The following is an 18243-nucleotide window of genomic DNA, read 5'->3' as shown; positions in this document are numbered from 1 at the left end:
CTAAAAGTTTACAGGAATTACACATTAGTTTATTGTTTGTCTACTAAAGAAGAGACAACAGGCATTATAAAATGTTTCAAAATTTGTTTGACATCTGCCAATGGTAGACTATTTTTCTATTTGGGAATCTGGCTCTTTGGATAAAAGATGCAATTATGTTCTGCCTTAATGGACTGATGAGACAGTGCAATAAAACCCAATTAGCTGCTGAGTCAGTGTAAATAACAATGTAAGGTCTGTTTCAAATCCATTTTTTGGTTTTTTTGGAACAAGGTTGAAAATAAATAGATAAATGAAGAAAAGCAAGTAAATCCATTGTACATGTCCTTATTCAGCTATTTGCTATATATGTTGTAAATGAAATACTTTGCAAACTGAGGATTAAATCATCATACATTGCTATCATAATCAATACATACAGCATCACTATATTATGTTTGAAGTATTATTTTTGCATATAAAACTTAATACTACCTTATCACAAACTCACCTTGTTTACAACTTTTTTAGTATGCAATTCAATTCGATTGAATTCAATTCACCATTCAAACCATCAATTCAATTTTTTTTGCTAAAAAGTATGGCCTCACTTATTGTACAAGTTTACTTCAAAAAGTTCGTGGAAAAATAGAATTGAAAGATAATATTAATCTTTCCATGGACTTATTGAAGTATCTCTATAAGTCTTTTTATTTTGTTTGCTTTAATTGGAATATTTATCAATAAAATTAATTGTAGATCAAACACAAAAAAACATAAATGATAAACTAATATTTAGAACAATTAGTGATAATTATAAGTATTCTAAGGTCTGAGACTTTAAAATAATAAATGAATTTAAAAATTTCTAATAGAGATCTTCAGTTATATAAAATGATTGAATTAGTTTGGCCAAATTTGTGAGTTAAGGTTATGGACATCAGAAGTCTCAGTGCAGAATATAGCATGTTAAAACAAAACAAACAAAAAAAAAAACAAAAACCTTGTACTGAAGAAATAAGTTTTGAAATTTACTGCAAAATTAGACTCTTTATCAATAAAACCTCCATGAGCATATGAACATGTCTGCTTTTGATCACCATTAATTTATATAGCATAATATTTTGCTACATTAAGTATTTGTAGGGTGAATGAATGAATGAATAAATGGTTTCTTTAAATTATTTTCAAGGACCTGAAATTATATTTTTGAAAAGTAATTCTATGCACTGGCTTTGCATTACTATTAAAAGAAATCTGGTCACTAAGAATTGTTCATTTCTTCTCATCATAGCACTGTTATTATGAGCAAATCTTTAACACATTGAAATTGTGTTTCATCAGCCTAGATTCAAATAAAAGTCCTCCATCTAGTCAATAGTGTTCCATCTTCAGCTTGTTGCTTTTCGTATTTCTATTGATTCCATTTTAAACTTCTTAAAATTTAACTGTAAGAGTGGATCAAGGCAAAGAAAAGTTTCTCTAAACCATCAATTCAAAACATTCTAATCAATAATGTAACAATAAAATGATTTAAATGCCCTTTACTATATTTAGAGCCTTTGAAAAAAGTATCCTTTCTTAAGACCTAGATAAATAATGCAGATGCTAAATCCATATTTTCTTCATACAATTTAGTTCCTGTCTTCTGTGGTAAAATTTCTGCTTAGGAGCCAACAAACTGATGAACAGAGATATGTGAAAAATGAATAGAATACAGAGAGATAAGAGCAGAGAGATTAAGAGAATGTCCTTGGGTGTACAGGGAAAGGCACAACTCACCATACCTGAGAAAAGAAAGGAATGGGTGTACAGGGAAAGGCACAACTCACCATACCTGAGAAAAGAAAGGAAGACTTCAAAAAGAGGCCATGCTTTACTTACCTTTTTTATCACTAACCTAAATGTCTAATGCGAAGGATTAAGGAAATAGGGTACATTTTGATAGTGGAATATTAAAAATAACTAAATATTATTAATAGTGTAAAATTATCACTAACCTAAATGTCTAATGCGAAGGATTAAGGAAATAGGGTACATTTTGATAGTGGAATATTATGATGGCATTAAAAGTAATGTCTTCCAAAATTTTTAATGATATAGGAAAATATGTATGATATTAGTATAAAGGATGCAACTTAAAGTTTTTTATACAGAGCTCAGTTATATAAAGTAAATATGCGAGCAAAAAATACACACTAAAATAAAATTCACTGTTCTGAGTAATGCATTACAGGTGATTTTCATTTTCTTCCTTACATCTTTTTACGTTTTCTAAATTTTGTAAATGAGCTTGACTTTCTCTTTAATGTGAATAAAATGACTTTTGGTTTTGGGAAGGGGAGAAATCTTGATGAAAATTGTAGGTGAAAGAGAAAGAATTTTACCTTTTGTATGAGAGAGGACGGGACAAGAACCTTGGGGAATAACTGTATTTAGATTAGAAGGTGAAGCCATAAATTGAGAAAGAGAAGAGTTGAGAAAGAATTGAGAAATAGTACAGTAAGAACCAGGGGCACATAGTGTCACATCCAAGGGAAGATGGTTTGTTAGCAATATCAAATGCTACTGTGAGTTCAAGAGCAATGAAGATTGAGCAAATCTGAAATCCATGGCATATAGAGATACAGAGGTCAGAGACTGAACACTGCAAGTTGAAGAAACCGTGGCTCTATGAGAAGGGCTTTTTAATTATAAAAGACCAAAATTTAGGCAATTTGATTTAACCTCCTAGGGATATTTTGTCTTGATTTTATTTTCATTAAATGCTGGTAATATATGTTTATGTTAAAGTAATACCAACATTCAATAAAAATGAACCAAATGAGACATATATTGTCAATATATATTACCATTATCTGTATACAAAAATACTGAAATATATACACATATATACATATGTATGCATATATATATGTTTACATATATGTATGCGTATATCTTAGATCCAGGCTGGAAAACGTAGCTCATGCTAGGTATTTCAATAGAGGGATTTATATGGGGAATGAGTCAAACAGTTGTAGAAAGGTGACACAGAGTAAAAGCTATTGCCATCCTCAGGGCTACAAAGACCAAAGAAGGTGGTATTAGACAAAGTTAGGAGGTGGCCCCAGCAGGAGTTAAAATTAGAAAAGAGATGAGACCGCTGCTGTGGACATCCCCCTAGAAGGGGAGCCATACCCTGGCTGCTGCCCTTCCCCTGCCCTTAAATCTCCCATCAGTGCCTCTCAGTGGCCAAATGTCACAGAAGCCAGTTGGCAAGTGAGCCCGGGATGTGTGGTTCACCAGAGTCAACATACCTGAGAAAAGAAAGGAAGACTTCAAAAAGAGGCCATGCTTTACTTACCTTAAAATAACTAAATATTATTAATAGTGTAAAATTATCACTAACCTAAATGTCTAATGCGAAGGATTAAGGAAATAGGGTACATTTTGATAGTGGAATATTATGATGGCATTAAAAGTAATGTCTTCCAAAATTTTTAATGATATAGGAAAATATGTATGATATTAGTATAAAGGATGCAACTTAAAGTTTTTTATACAGAGCTCAGTTATATAAAGTAAATATGCGAGCAAAAAATACACACTAAAATAAAATTCACTGTTCTGAGTAATGCATTACAGGTGATTTTCATTTTCTTCCTTACATCTTTTTACGTTTTCTAAATTTTGTGGAGAAAAAGGAGGCTGAGAGGCGACATTTTTGATGGACTAAAATATTTACCCAAAGACTTAGAGGGATTACTTCCATGTGTCTTTTATAACTAGGGGGGTAAAATCTTGTCTTTCTCTGATAGCAGAACCATAAAGTAGATGATGTCAGAGAGTAATTTACTCTGTGATTTTAGTGTCTCATAAAAATACTTCAGTTGTGTTCAAAGGCACTTTGCTGCAGCGGTTTTTACATGAAATATTTGCAAAATGAATTGACAGGTCCAGACTGTCTTACTGAAAATATCTATGGCACTCATGGATTTAGAATTTAAGGTTTTGCCTCATAAGAAGCTTCAAAATTAATTTTGTGAGTATAAAAATTATATTTTTCAACCTATAATATGCTTTCTATAGAGGAATTAAAAGGTTTATAAAATTTAACATTCAACAGTAATTTCTTTTGTGGAAGAGTTATAATTATCACTAATACATCTTAAACATCTATTCATTGCTACTACATACTTCTCTTACTTATATTTAGGTTATTAAAATGTACTTCCAAGTTAGTTTTTTAAATGTATTTCTCTTTTGTACAAAGTCCAGATTTAAATTGATGGACCTATAATACTGGAAACTTGGAATTTTTTTTTTTAATTTCCTGGTTTTTAATCCCAATCTTGCTCTCTATATAGGGGACAGCACAATTAATTTCTGAGGAAAAAAATAAAATATTATTTATCAATGTTGCTAATTACATGTATTATGAGCTTGAATTAAACATATCTGAGAGCTCATGTTTCCATTTAAAAGTTGAATTTTTTCATTGCAGACGTTTGGAACAGAACTCAATCAAGGTCATCCCTCCTGGAGCTTTCTCACCATACAAAAAGCTTAGAAGAATGTGAGTGAACAATATTCTAGAATATATGTAAAGTTAAAAATTGTGCATGTCATGACCATGCAAAGAAACCCAAGTATGAATATTTAAGCGTTTGACAGCCTAAATATTAAGTGATGGGGCTATCTAATTGCATTCTATAATGATATTTTAATCTTAATAACTAAACTATGCAATTGTTAAAGTTCTCTGTAATTTAACATATTGAGCCATACAAGTATGAATATATGTGATTAATATATTATGCAAATTCTTAGATGTTCTATTGTCAAAAGTAAGACATGACATCTTTAACAATAATTTAGGAGACTAGCCAATGGTGGATTTAAAAAGTGTGATTCTTTTTAAAATTCAGGGTTCTTCAGATCTTTTATGTTGCAAATTTTATATGTGCATTGATAGGTGAAGGTCATAAATATCTTTCTCCTGTGGTAAACCTCACTGACATTCTATTTAATTTAACCTAACCCTATTTCTAATCTTAGTGACCTGAGCAATAATCAGATCTCTGAACTTGCACCAGATGCTTTCCAAGGACTGCGCTCTCTGAATTCACTGTAAGTACTCACTGCAACGCTGAAGGAGAGCAGAACCCACAACAAAGACTGGCTGCATTTTTTTAAAAAAATTTGAGCTTAAAAAAAATACTCTTAAATTTTTATTATGAATTATGAATCATATTATTATTAATCATTAATTAATTCTAACATTTTTGGAGGACTGCTATCTTTCATTCAGGTTTGCCAATTTTTAGGAATATATATTTTATGGTTCGATAATTTTGCTATTAAGAGAGTAAGAGTAAGTGCCCCTTTTAAAAAATATTTTTCTTTTGAAATAAAGGGAAAATGTTTATTTTGGAGTGTTCTGGGCAATGCTGTATTTGTAATCTCGAAACTACTGTGTCTGGGGACAGTCTCTGCCCCCTTTAAACTGAGGCTGGGCGAAATCTTGCTGAGAAGTTGAAGATGACCAATGCAAGCCCCCTCTGAACAAAACAGCTTTAATCTCTCAAAGAATAAAGATAAGATAGTTTGACAGCTTTTTAATGTCAAGAAAACTTTCAGGGAGATAGCTATGTAAATTAAAGAAGTCCTAAAGTAAATTTATAAAAAATGTTATTCCTTTAACCCTGCAAAACATCTTCAAAAGTCCACCAAGTAAAGTAACCTTTATATCAAATTTTAAAGTTTGAAAGTAGAAGCTGGAGTGTGTGTTTTCTTTTTTAAGAGTTGATGTTCAGAGAAGGGTTCTTATTGATGTAAATTCCTGCTGAGCTCTTTCAAATTTCAGAAGTCAGTGGTAGCTGTGAGAATGCCAGGATCCACATGTGTGGGGCCCAGATAAACACTTGGAGTTTGCAGAGCCATTTGTGCTCTCTCTTTCCAAACGGAGGCCTAGACTGTAGGGCCCATCTGAGCACCTGGGTGTTCAGGTTGCTATGTTGTTCTGTTCAGAAAACTACAATTTTCTTTAAGGAAAGAAAGTGGAAAAATATCATTTTACCTTCAGTGTCTCTTTGGGTTCATTTTTGCTTGTGTGTTCTTTGTTTTTTGGGGTTTGGACTAGAGGAAGTCCAAGACCACAGGAACAATTGTTGGCTGAAGATGTAGAGAGTAGTCATATATTGCTCTCAGGGTAGATTATCAGGTTCTAAAATAACAAAGTTCAATGTAAAACTCAGTTAAATCACCCAGTCAAATTGTTTGTAAAGTACTGTTAATGTCATCCTGGCCAGTAATATTATCCAAAGTGAACACTGACAACCTCCCAGCTGTACAGGTGGATAAAACAAAAGTCAAGTCAGTATAATAATTCCTGTTTTTTCAAGTATCTGTGTCTCAAAGACAACCACCAAATGTCAAGAAGGAGAAAAATCAGTGGAAAATTCTTATTTATGCCTGCTTGCTTGCAGAGTTTACTATTAAGCTCTATTGCCTTAATAATGTTTATTGACACTTGCATGATTTTGAAAATCAAAAGAAAAGGTAAAAGGAAATAATAAAGTAAATAATAAATAGAACCTATTATAATTTATCATTTATCTCAGTAAATTACATTTACATTTTAATAAATATATAGTTGTAATTAAGGATTTTATCATAAATAATTGTGTAATAATCTATATAAAAATAGGAAAATAATAGCAAATAGTAAAAGAAACGATCACACATGTAAAAGACCATGCCTACTGAATTGGAATCTAAATCTTCCTGATGAGAGCTCCTCCACACACACTGCTTTTGGAAAACAGTAGGAAAGCATCATCTTTCCTTGTGGAACTACACCTTGGTCAGGAGTTGAGTCACTGGGGTATTTCCAGTTCAAAACACAGCAGTACATAAAAGACTAGGAACTGCTTTTCGGAAATGGACTACCTCCATAATGCCCTATAATGTTTCATAACAGATCAAATACTAAGCCACCTTAGAGAAAGTCTGCCTGGTATAACTGGTATCATTTTCCAACAATTAATTAATTCACCTCCTCCATGAAATACAAAAGACTAGGAACTGCTTTTCGGAAATGGACTACCTCCATAATGCCCTGTAATGTTTCATAACAGATCAAATACTAAGCCACCTTAGAGAAAATCTGCCTGGTATAACTGGTATCATTTTCCAACAATTAATTAATTCACCTCCTCCATGAAATACATTACTACACAGATTTGCAGTAGCCCTTTTCTTCGTTTAACCACAGTTCACTGTTCAACAGAAAAGTATTGTGTTCCTGCCATGTACTAGGCCCTATTCAGGCTCTGGGGACACCCGAGTGAACAAAACACAAAATCCCTCCCGCCTGGAAGAGACCAGTGATAAACGAGCTAGACTGGCGACACGTATAGTGTACCCGGTGATGAAAAGTGCTATGAGTAAAAACAAAGAAATAACAGGGATAAGGAATGCTGTGGTAGGAGGGGAGCTGAAATTTTAAATAGAGTGATTACATCAACATAGGCCTCCCAGGAAGGTGATATTGGACAAAGACCTGAAGATTCGAGTTATCGGAATGAACTGCATGGATAGTGCAGGTGTAGGAAGAAAGAGCATTCGAGGCAGAGGAACAGCTAAATACTAAGGCCTGAGGCCAGAGGATGCCAATTGTTTCAAAAATAAGCAAGAAAAGGATCAGTGTGACTAGAGGGAAGTGGACACTTGAAGTTGAAATAATAAAGAGATTGTTGGTAACAGCAAAGGACACTATTGTGCGGATGGAGGGAAGAAATACAGTGATCTCTAGGTTTGCTAGAAAAGAATCATGCTTACAGTGTCCAGAGTTAAAATCTTCCAGAGGGGGGCTGAGTGAGTTGGGAGTGTGTAGATGATTACAAGAGCCATGCAAGTAGGAACACTTCTTTTTTACATCAAGTTTTTGCTTATACAGGTTTCTCTTACACTTTATTTCAATACCATGCCTTTCTGGAACTGTACACCAGTACAGAGACAAATTAATTTAATCAGTATATTTTCTAAAAAAGTGAAAATATTTAAGGTAATATGATGCCAAATATCTTTATTGCATTTTACTTAAAAAAAAAAAACAAAAACAAATGAATTGTTATTTAATTACTTAGAGAAAATTGGATTTGATTTGCCAGGTGTGTTTTAAGACTTCTCTTATTAAATGCACTAATACTTATTGCTTTTTATTAATGTTTATTCTGTTACATGTTATTATAATGGTATATACTTATAGTATTATATGTTAATATATTGTTATATAATATATAACATATTATTAACAAAATATCTTCAAAACACATGCATCCATTGAATCATTACATCTTCAAGACTTNTTTGTAAATGAGCTTGACTTTCTCTTTAATGTGAATAAAATGACTTTTGGTTTTGGGAAGGGAAGAAATCTTGATAAAAATTGTAGGTGAAAGAGAAAGAATTTTACCTTTTGTATGAGAGAGGACGGGACAAGAACCTTGGGGAATAACTGTATTTAGATTAGAAGGTGAAGCCATAAATTGAGAAAGAGAAGAGTTGAGAAAGAATTGAGAAATAGTACAGTAAGAACCAGGGGCACATAGTGTCACATCCAAGGGAAGATGGTTTGTTAGCAATATCAAATGCTACTGTGAGTTCAAGAGCAATGAAGATTGAGCAAATCTGAAATCCATGGCATATAGAGATACAGAGGTCAGAGACTGAACACTGCAAGTTGAAGAAACCGTGGCTCTATGAGAAGGGCTTTTTAATTATAAAAGACCAAAATTTAGGCAATTTGATTTAACCTCCTAGGGATATTTTGTCTTGATTTTATTTTCATTAAATGCTGGTAATATATGTTTATGTTAAAGTAATACCAACATTCAATAAAAATGAACCAAATGAGACATATATTGTCAATATATATTACCATTATCTGTATACAAAAATACTGAAATATATACACATATATACATATGTATGCATATATATATGTTTACATATATGTATGCGTATATCTTAGATCCAGGCTGGAAAACGTAGCTCATGCTAGGTATTTCAATAGAGGGATTTATATGGGGAATGAGTCAAACAGTTGTAGAAAGGTGACACAGAGTAAAAGCTATTGCCATCCTCAGGGCTACAAAGACCAAAGAAGGTGGTATTAGACAAAGTTAGGAGGTGGCCCCAGCAGGAGTTAAAATTAGAAAAGAGATGAGACCGCTGCTGTGGACATCCCCCTAGAAGGGGAGCCATACCCTGGCTGCTGCCCTTCCCCTGCCCTTAAATCTCCCATCAGTGCCTCTCAGTGGCCAAATGTCACAGAAGCCAGTTGGCAAGTGAGCCCGGGATGTGTGGTTCACCAGAGTCAACTCGCTGGGGTACAGAGAAGAACAGAAGAAGAAAAGGGGGATAGGAGATGTTTATAAAGACATTTATATGGAGAAAAAGGAGGCTGAGAGGCGACATTTTTGATGGACTAAAATATTTACCCAAAGACTTAGAGGGATTACTTCCATGTGTCTTTTATAACTAGGGGGGTAAAATCTTGTCTTTCTCTGATAGCAGAACCATAAAGTAGATGATGTCAGAGAGTAATTTACTCTGTGATTTTAGTGTCTCATAAAAATACTTCAGTTGTGTTCAAAGGCACTTTGCTGCAGCGGTTTTTACATGAAATATTTGCAAAATGAATTGACAGGTCCAGACTGTCTTACTGAAAATATCTATGGCACTCATGGATTTAGAATTTAAGGTTTTGCCTCATAAGAAGCTTCAAAATTAATTTTGTGAGTATAAAAATTATATTTTTCAACCTATAATATGCTTTCTATAGAGGAATTAAAAGGTTTATAAAATTTAACATTCAACAGTAATTTCTTTTGTGGAAGAGTTATAATTATCACTAATACATCTTAAACATCTATTCATTGCTACTACATACTTCTCTTACTTATATTTAGGTTATTAAAATGTACTTCCAAGTTAGTTTTTTAAATGTATTTCTCTTTTGTACAAAGTCCAGATTTAAATTGATGGACCTATAATACTGGAAACTTGGAATTTTTTTTTTTAATTTCCTGGTTTTTAATCCCAATCTTGCTCTCTATATAGGGGACAGCACAATTAATTTCTGAGGAAAAAAATAAAATATTATTTATCAATGTTGCTAATTACATGTATTATGAGCTTGAATTAAACATATCTGAGAGCTCATGTTTCCATTTAAAAGTTGAATTTTTTCATTGCAGACGTTTGGAACAGAACTCAATCAAGGTCATCCCTCCTGGAGCTTTCTCACCATACAAAAAGCTTAGAAGAATGTGAGTGAACAATATTCTAGAATATATGTAAAGTTAAAAATTGTGCATGTCATGACCATGCAAAGAAACCCAAGTATGAATATTTAAGCGTTTGACAGCCTAAATATTAAGTGATGGGGCTATCTAATTGCATTCTATAATGATATTTTAATCTTAATAACTAAACTATGCAATTGTTAAAGTTCTCTGTAATTTAACATATTGAGCCATACAAGTATGAATATATGTGATTAATATATTATGCAAATTCTTAGATGTTCTATTGTCAAAAGTAAGACATGACATCTTTAACAATAATTTAGGAGACTAGCCAATGGTGGATTTAAAAAGTGTGATTCTTTTTAAAATTCAGGGTTCTTCAGATCTTTTATGTTGCAAATTTTATATGTGCATTGATAGGTGAAGGTCATAAATATCTTTCTCCTGTGGTAAACCTCACTGACATTCTATTTAATTTAACCTAACCCTATTTCTAATCTTAGTGACCTGAGCAATAATCAGATCTCTGAACTTGCACCAGATGCTTTCCAAGGACTGCGCTCTCTGAATTCACTGTAAGTACTCACTGCAACGCTGAAGGAGAGCAGAACCCACAACAAAGACTGGCTGCATTTTTTTAAAAAAATTTGAGCTTAAAAAAAATACTCTTAAATTTTTATTATGAATTATGAATCATATTATTATTAATCATTAATTAATTCTAACATTTTTGGAGGACTGCTATCTTTCATTCAGGTTTGCCAATTTTTAGGAATATATATTTTATGGTTCGATAATTTTGCTATTAAGAGAGTAAGAGTAAGTGCCCCTTTTAAAAAATATTTTTCTTTTGAAATAAAGGGAAAATGTTTATTTTGGAGTGTTCTGGGCAATGCTGTATTTGTAATCTCGAAACTACTGTGTCTGGGGACAGTCTCTGCCCCCTTTAAACTGAGGCTGGGCGAAATCTTGCTGAGAAGTTGAAGATGACCAATGCAAGCCCCCTCTGAACAAAACAGCTTTAATCTCTCAAAGAATAAAGATAAGATAGTTTGACAGCTTTTTAATGTCAAGAAAACTTTCAGGGAGATAGCTATGTAAATTAAAGAAGTCCTAAAGTAAATTTATAAAAAATGTTATTCCTTTAACCCTGCAAAACATCTTCAAAAGTCCACCAAGTAAAGTAACCTTTATATCAAATTTTAAAGTTTGAAAGTAGAAGCTGGAGTGTGTGTTTTCTTTTTTAAGAGTTGATGTTCAGAGAAGGGTTCTTATTGATGTAAATTCCTGCTGAGCTCTTTCAAATTTCAGAAGTCAGTGGTAGCTGTGAGAATGCCAGGATCCACATGTGTGGGGCCCAGATAAACACTTGGAGTTTGCAGAGCCATTTGTGCTCTCTCTTTCCAAACGGAGGCCTAGACTGTAGGGCCCATCTGAGCACCTGGGTGTTCAGGTTGCTATGTTGTTCTGTTCAGAAAACTACAATTTTCTTTAAGGAAAGAAAGTGGAAAAATATCATTTTACCTTCAGTGTCTCTTTGGGTTCATTTTTGCTTGTGTGTTCTTTGTTTTTTGGGGTTTGGACTAGAGGAAGTCCAAGACCACAGGAACAATTGTTGGCTGAAGATGTAGAGAGTAGTCATATATTGCTCTCAGGGTAGATTATCAGGTTCTAAAATAACAAAGTTCAATGTAAAACTCAGTTAAATCACCCAGTCAAATTGTTTGTAAAGTACTGTTAATGTCATCCTGGCCAGTAATATTATCCAAAGTGAACACTGACAACCTCCCAGCTGTACAGGTGGATAAAACAAAAGTCAAGTCAGTATAATAATTCCTGTTTTTTCAAGTATCTGTGTCTCAAAGACAACCACCAAATGTCAAGAAGGAGAAAAATCAGTGGAAAATTCTTATTTATGCCTGCTTGCTTGCAGAGTTTACTATTAAGCTCTATTGCCTTAATAATGTTTATTGACACTTGCATGATTTTGAAAATCAAAAGAAAAGGTAAAAGGAAATAATAAAGTAAATAATAAATAGAACCTATTATAATTTATCATTTATCTCAGTAAATTACATTTACATTTTAATAAATATATAGTTGTAATTAAGGATTTTATCATAAATAATTGTGTAATAATCTATATAAAAATAGGAAAATAATAGCAAATAGTAAAAGAAACGATCACACATGTAAAAGACCATGCCTACTGAATTGGAATCTAAATCTTCCTGATGAGAGCTCCTCCACACACACTGCTTTTGGAAAACAGTAGGAAAGCATCATCTTTCCTTGTGGAACTACACCTTGGTCAGGAGTTGAGTCACTGGGGTATTTCCAGTTCAAAACACAGCAGTACACAAAAGACTAGGAACTGCTTTTCGGAAATGGACTACCTCCATAATGCCCTGTAATGTTTCATAACAGATCAAATACTAAGCCACCTTAGAGAAAATCTGCCTGGTATAACTGGTATCATTTTCCAACAATTAATTAATTCACCTCCTCCATGAAATACATTACTACACAGATTTGCAGTAGCCCTTTTCTTCGTTTAACCACAGTTCACTGTTCAACAGAAAAGTATTGTGTTCCTGCCATGTACTAGGTCCTATTCAGGCTCTGGGGACACCCGAGTGAACAAAACACAAAATCCCTCCCGCCTGGAAGAGACCAGTGATAAACGAGCTAGACTGGCGACACGTATAGTGTACCCGGTGATGAAAAGTGCTATGAGTAAAAACAAAGAAATAACAGGGATAAGGAATGCTGTGGTAGGAGGGGAGCTGAAATTTTAAATAGAGTGATTACATCAACATAGGCCTCCCAGGAAGGTGATATTGGACAAAGACCTGAAGATTCGAGTTATGGGAATGAACTGCATGGATAGTGCAGGTGTAGGAAGAAAGAGCATTCGAGGCAGAGGAACAGCTAAATACTAAGGCCTGAGGCCAGAGGATGCCAATTGTTTCAAAAATAAGCAAGAAAAGGATCAGTGTGACTAGAGGGAAGTGGACACTTGAAGTTGAAATAATAAAGAGATTGTTGGTAACAGCAAAGGACACTATTGTGCGGATGGAGGGAAGAAATACAGTGATCTCTAGGTTTGCTAGAAAAGAATCATGCTTACAGTGTCCAGAGTTAAAATCTTCCAGAGGGGGGCTGAGTGAGTTGGGAGTGTGTAGATGATTACAAGAGCCATGCAAGTAGGAACACTTCTTTTTTACATCAAGTTTTTGCTTATACAGGTTTCTCTTACACTTTATTTCAATACCATGCCTTTCTGGAACTGTACACCAGTACAGAGACAAATTAATTTAATCAGTATATTTTCTAAAAAAGTGAAAATATTTAAGGTAATATGATGCCAAATATCTTTATTGCATTTTACTTAAAAAAAAAAAACAAAAACAAATGAATTGTTATTTAATTACTTAGAGAAAATTGGATTTGATTTGCCAGGTGTGTTTTAAGACTTCTCTTATTAAATGCACTAATACTTATTGCTTTTTATTAATGTTTATTCTGTTACATGTTATTATAATGGTATATACTTATAGTATTATATGTTAATATATTGTTATATAATATATAACATTATTAACAAAATATCTTCAAAACACATGCATCCATTGAATCATTACATCTTCAAGACTTGTTATTTCTCTCACTGTGACATCAACAAAATTTCTTTAATATTTAATAATAACTTAATTCAGCATAGTAATATATTTAGCATTATTTGCAAGCAGTTTTTATTGTTTTCTATTTATTACTTGGAAATTTCCCTTTACATTAATAAAATAAAATTTGTAGCAATATAGCATAGGATGTTAGATGGCTTGTATTCAAATCCTGACTCTACCATTTATTAGGTACATGGCTAAGCTGGTTACTAATTTCAGTGTTTCAGTTATCCCATCTCTAAAATGGGGATAAAATCACTCTCCTACTGGCTTTGCCAAACCCTAAACATTCAGGAGATAATAGATATGGCCATGGCAAATTTCTCTCCTGATATATATCAATTTGTATGTTCCTGGATTTTAATTATGTTAGAGAGCCTTTATGCCCAAGATCCTCAGCATAGGCTTTTCCTCTTTTCCCATTTTTTTTCATTAACCCCTTGCAAAATATTTTAGTGGACATACTGTAATTTCCTCTCTTCATTAACTAGCTCCCATAGTCCACAGGGGTCTACAGTGGAAGACGTTTGCTGTACTTACATTTCCACAATCTTTTCTTAGACTGGTGTTAATTCTCCTGCCCAATATCTTGCACTTTACTTCAGGTTTTCAGTGAAAGTGAAAATATAGTATCTGTTTTTTCATTACTTTCTTTTTACTCTACTCTCTTAAAAATTGCTTTACGTTATAATTCTCAGATATACATTGTTTCTATTTATAAATTCATCTCTCTTGGCATTTATTTGAATAATATAAAATCTGCCCATGGCTCCTTTTTCATGATAACCATCTTACAGGTTTCTATGTTGGACATTTTTTCTCTTCAGTAGGAGTTCTGTCTTCTGCCAGCTTTGAACAAGGGCAGGAGAATTCAAAGACTGGCCACCAGAAGTTGCTGCCTCTTACTGTCCTAGTGTCAAAACTCACAAGGCTTAAACTGGGTTTAGTATTCTCAGCCTCCCTTCTGGTATCAGGTGCAAGAGCTGCCTTAAGATTTCCCTATTGTTCCAAAAAGCGATAAAAAAAAAATTATTTGTCAGCATGATTGTATACTGTATGCTGAATGTAAGCCTTTTGAGATGCTACCCAATTTGTCATTCCTGGTATTTGGATGATATTATCCAAATCCCTCATGTATTTATTTTCTTTTCAGCTGAATTCATTTTCATCTTTCAGTTTCTTTTTAAATTTTCTTCCCCTCTTAAGAGTGTAGCACAAATTCTCACTGGCCTTCTTGCACTTTATGTCTTATATGATGGTATGTCTTTCTCTCATTTTTATAGATTTTGGCTCTATTTTCTTGACTGTCATCCAATTTCTCTGTCCTGGTCTTTGGATTTTTGATATTTTTACCTCATTTTCCTTGCTGTCATTTTGATCTCATTGCTGTGTAAAAAACTACCCAGTCCTAGTATTGCTATATACATTTGTCAAAAAAAAAATCTCATTCCCATTACACTTAGTATATTTCTTTATTATAATATTTTCATGATTAATAGTCCATACACCAATAATGCCTGTACAGATAGATTTCCTCCATCCTTGCGTGATTTCCTCCTTTTTTCAACATTTACCCATGTCTCATTAACAATAAATATGGGTTATTTTTTTATCATGGTCTTAAAACAACGATTTGTTGGATGAAAAATAGTTTCCCCTCCTAGCCAGTCCTCCTTTCATGCTATTTGAGCCAACCTTTGAAGCAAAAGCCCCAAATAAACAACTTACTAAGTTAATCACCCCTTGATTCTTATGTGGGTCCCCCACAATTTATATGCACCTTTGTTCCTTTCTAAATCTCAATGGATTCAAAATATGAAATTTCAGTGTTCAAAATCACTCTTATAGATTGCTGTTTGAAGCCATGCCTTGTTCATCTCAGCCATATGTGTGTGGCATGTCAGCAAATGATAGATATTTAAAAAGTAATGTTGGATTCAATTTAACTAGGCACCAAACTTAGAACCTAGCAAAGTTGCTGGAACATAAGACTGTATGATATCAATTTTTGAATGAATTAATTGAATGATATTGAATTGAATATCCTGAATTGGTGCCATCTTAATCTGCTCATTTGTGTTTCCTAATGTCCTCTCTTCACCTATTCTTGACCTCAAATCATGTATCAATTCATGTTTTACCCTTTTTTAATTCCCTTCTCATCTTGTCCCTGACAGCACTGAATTCTCTCTTTCATTCTTTGACTTTTTATATTGTTTTTCTCTAATTGATTTACCTTTCTAAAAAAATCTATATTCTGTACAAATGAAATTTTATGTTGTAGTATATAGCTATATCTCTGGAGTCTAAAGAGACAAATGGAATGTCTCTTAATACAACGTAGCACCCAGCTTTGTTTATTCCCTTGAAAATTGTTTTCATATTTTGTAATATATCCCACCTCTCTTTGACATCTTAAAAGGGGAACAGCTTTTCCTTCACTCTTATTCATCTTTCTAGTGTTGTTATTTTCTTCCCTTTCAAACAGAAATCATGTTTTGCTGCCAAACATATTATGTGGATTTTCATTTCAGCCTTTTCCTTTATGTTATGATATTCATCTGCTTCTTTTTCAAAAGAACATCTGATTTTTGAAAGTAATGCATGCTTATTGTAGAGAATATAAATATACAGAAAAAATATATAGATTTAAATACATCTGGTTAGCAAATCATCTGCCATTCAGATATTTTTTTCACTTCTTTTCTATGTATGTACATATACTCATATATTTTCCAAACAAAATTAACATAATACTGTTATGTACTACTTTGCTTTTATTTACCTCAGTGTTATGTCATGAGCACTTTCATGTATCAAATATTCTTCCAAACTTGATTTTTATCAATGTGAAATATGAATTTAACCAGTCCTCTATTCAGGGATAAAATGTAAAAACACATTTTATTTGTGTTTAAATTTTCACTATTACAAATTATGCATGATTAACATTTTGTATTTAAAATATTGTGTTTGTCTCTGATTATTTTTTAATAATAATCACTAAGTTAAATTTTATATAAGTGTCTTTATGACTTTTAGTATATGTTGCCAAAATGTCCCATCAAATAATTTCTGTCTTTTCCTATACGTAGTTCTGGTATCCTACTTTTGGGAGCAAAAAATAGCTGGGCATCCTTGCAGATCTATTGTTAACAACTGACATAATCAGTCAACCATTTCTGTTCACTTGCTCTTGAAATCCCCTTGCTTCACTCCTTTTGTTAATGTATTTTTTAATTTATTCCTCTGCTAATTTATTATCATTTCACTCATCAATGTTAGAACCTCACTGTATGCTAAAACCTCTGCTAAGCACCATCAGGTGTACTGACGTGTTTAAGTCATGGTTTTTGCCCTTTGTGGCTACACTTAGTGTCTGATCAGAGGTGGGTACCATGACATTTCTTTCCAGTTCATAATTCTTTGGGGGAATATAAATTTCAAAAATTCTCCTACATTCATATTCATGATCACTATCTTCATGGATCTTACATTTCTCAAGCATACATATTTTATATTTAAAAGAAAAGCCATACCCTTATAAGGGTTCTTTCCACTATTTACCAATATTATCAGCTCAAAACTCACTCTTTTAATGACTAATGGATTGTACATTTAGTGTTCTTCTTTGTTATATATGTAGTGTGTTCTCCTTATCTATGAACTGCGTGTGCATGCATGTGTGTGTGTATATGTATGCATACAGAAAAACATAACAATTTACCAGAAAAACATAACAATTTACCAGAGGACATTTCTGTGAAAAGGCAATTAAACTGTGAATTTTATTAACATTTGTTAGTCTTTGTTTTGCTCTGTTTTTCAATTTTCTACAGTAAGCTTGCATATGATCTGTAATTAGGCAAAAGACATTTGCAAATGAAGTTTGTTTACTCGACTGTAACTTTTATGATATATTAAATGCCTACTGACCTTCTCTACACCTGAATACATATGTATTAGATGAGTTTGTTGTTCAGATGTGATATCTGATTTTTTCATTTAAAACATTTTTTTCAGTGTCCTCTATGGAAATAAAATCACGGAACTCCCAAAAAGTTTATTTGAAGGACTGTTTTCCTTACAGCTACTGTAAGTATTTGGTTGTTTGGGATCTACTGAACCTACTTGCGTATTTTAGCCAGTTTGCCATCTCAGATTTTCATGGAGACTTCAGAAAAAGTCGACCTAAAATGTGCTATAGCACAGCAGTAGTCCTCAAACTAATTTTAGTTTTGAGAACAATCTGTAAATCCCTGGGTTATATCTTTAAGGAC

At 33.0% G+C, this 18243-nt stretch overlaps 1 protein-coding gene across 1 annotated transcript in view; it reads left to right on the top strand.

Moving 5' to 3' along the window:
• SLIT2 (slit homolog 2 (Drosophila)) overlaps positions 1–18243 on the top strand; it is a 161771-nt gene that overhangs the window by 45472 nt on the left and 98056 nt on the right. The window contains 3 exon segments of the mRNA XM_008575750.1: positions 4466–4537; positions 5020–5091; positions 17987–18058. Coding sequence (XP_008573972.1) covers positions 4466–4537; positions 5020–5091; positions 17987–18058 — 216 coding nt within the window.

The sequence above is a fragment of the Galeopterus variegatus genome, unplaced genomic scaffold (assembly GCF_000696425.1).
Source record: "Galeopterus variegatus unplaced genomic scaffold, G_variegatus-3.0.2 Scaffold1230, whole genome shotgun sequence".
Lineage (NCBI taxonomy): Eukaryota > Metazoa > Chordata > Mammalia > Dermoptera > Cynocephalidae > Galeopterus > Galeopterus variegatus.
The sequence above is the reverse complement of the archived record's forward strand: the minus strand, read 5'-3'. Positions and strand labels throughout refer to the sequence as shown.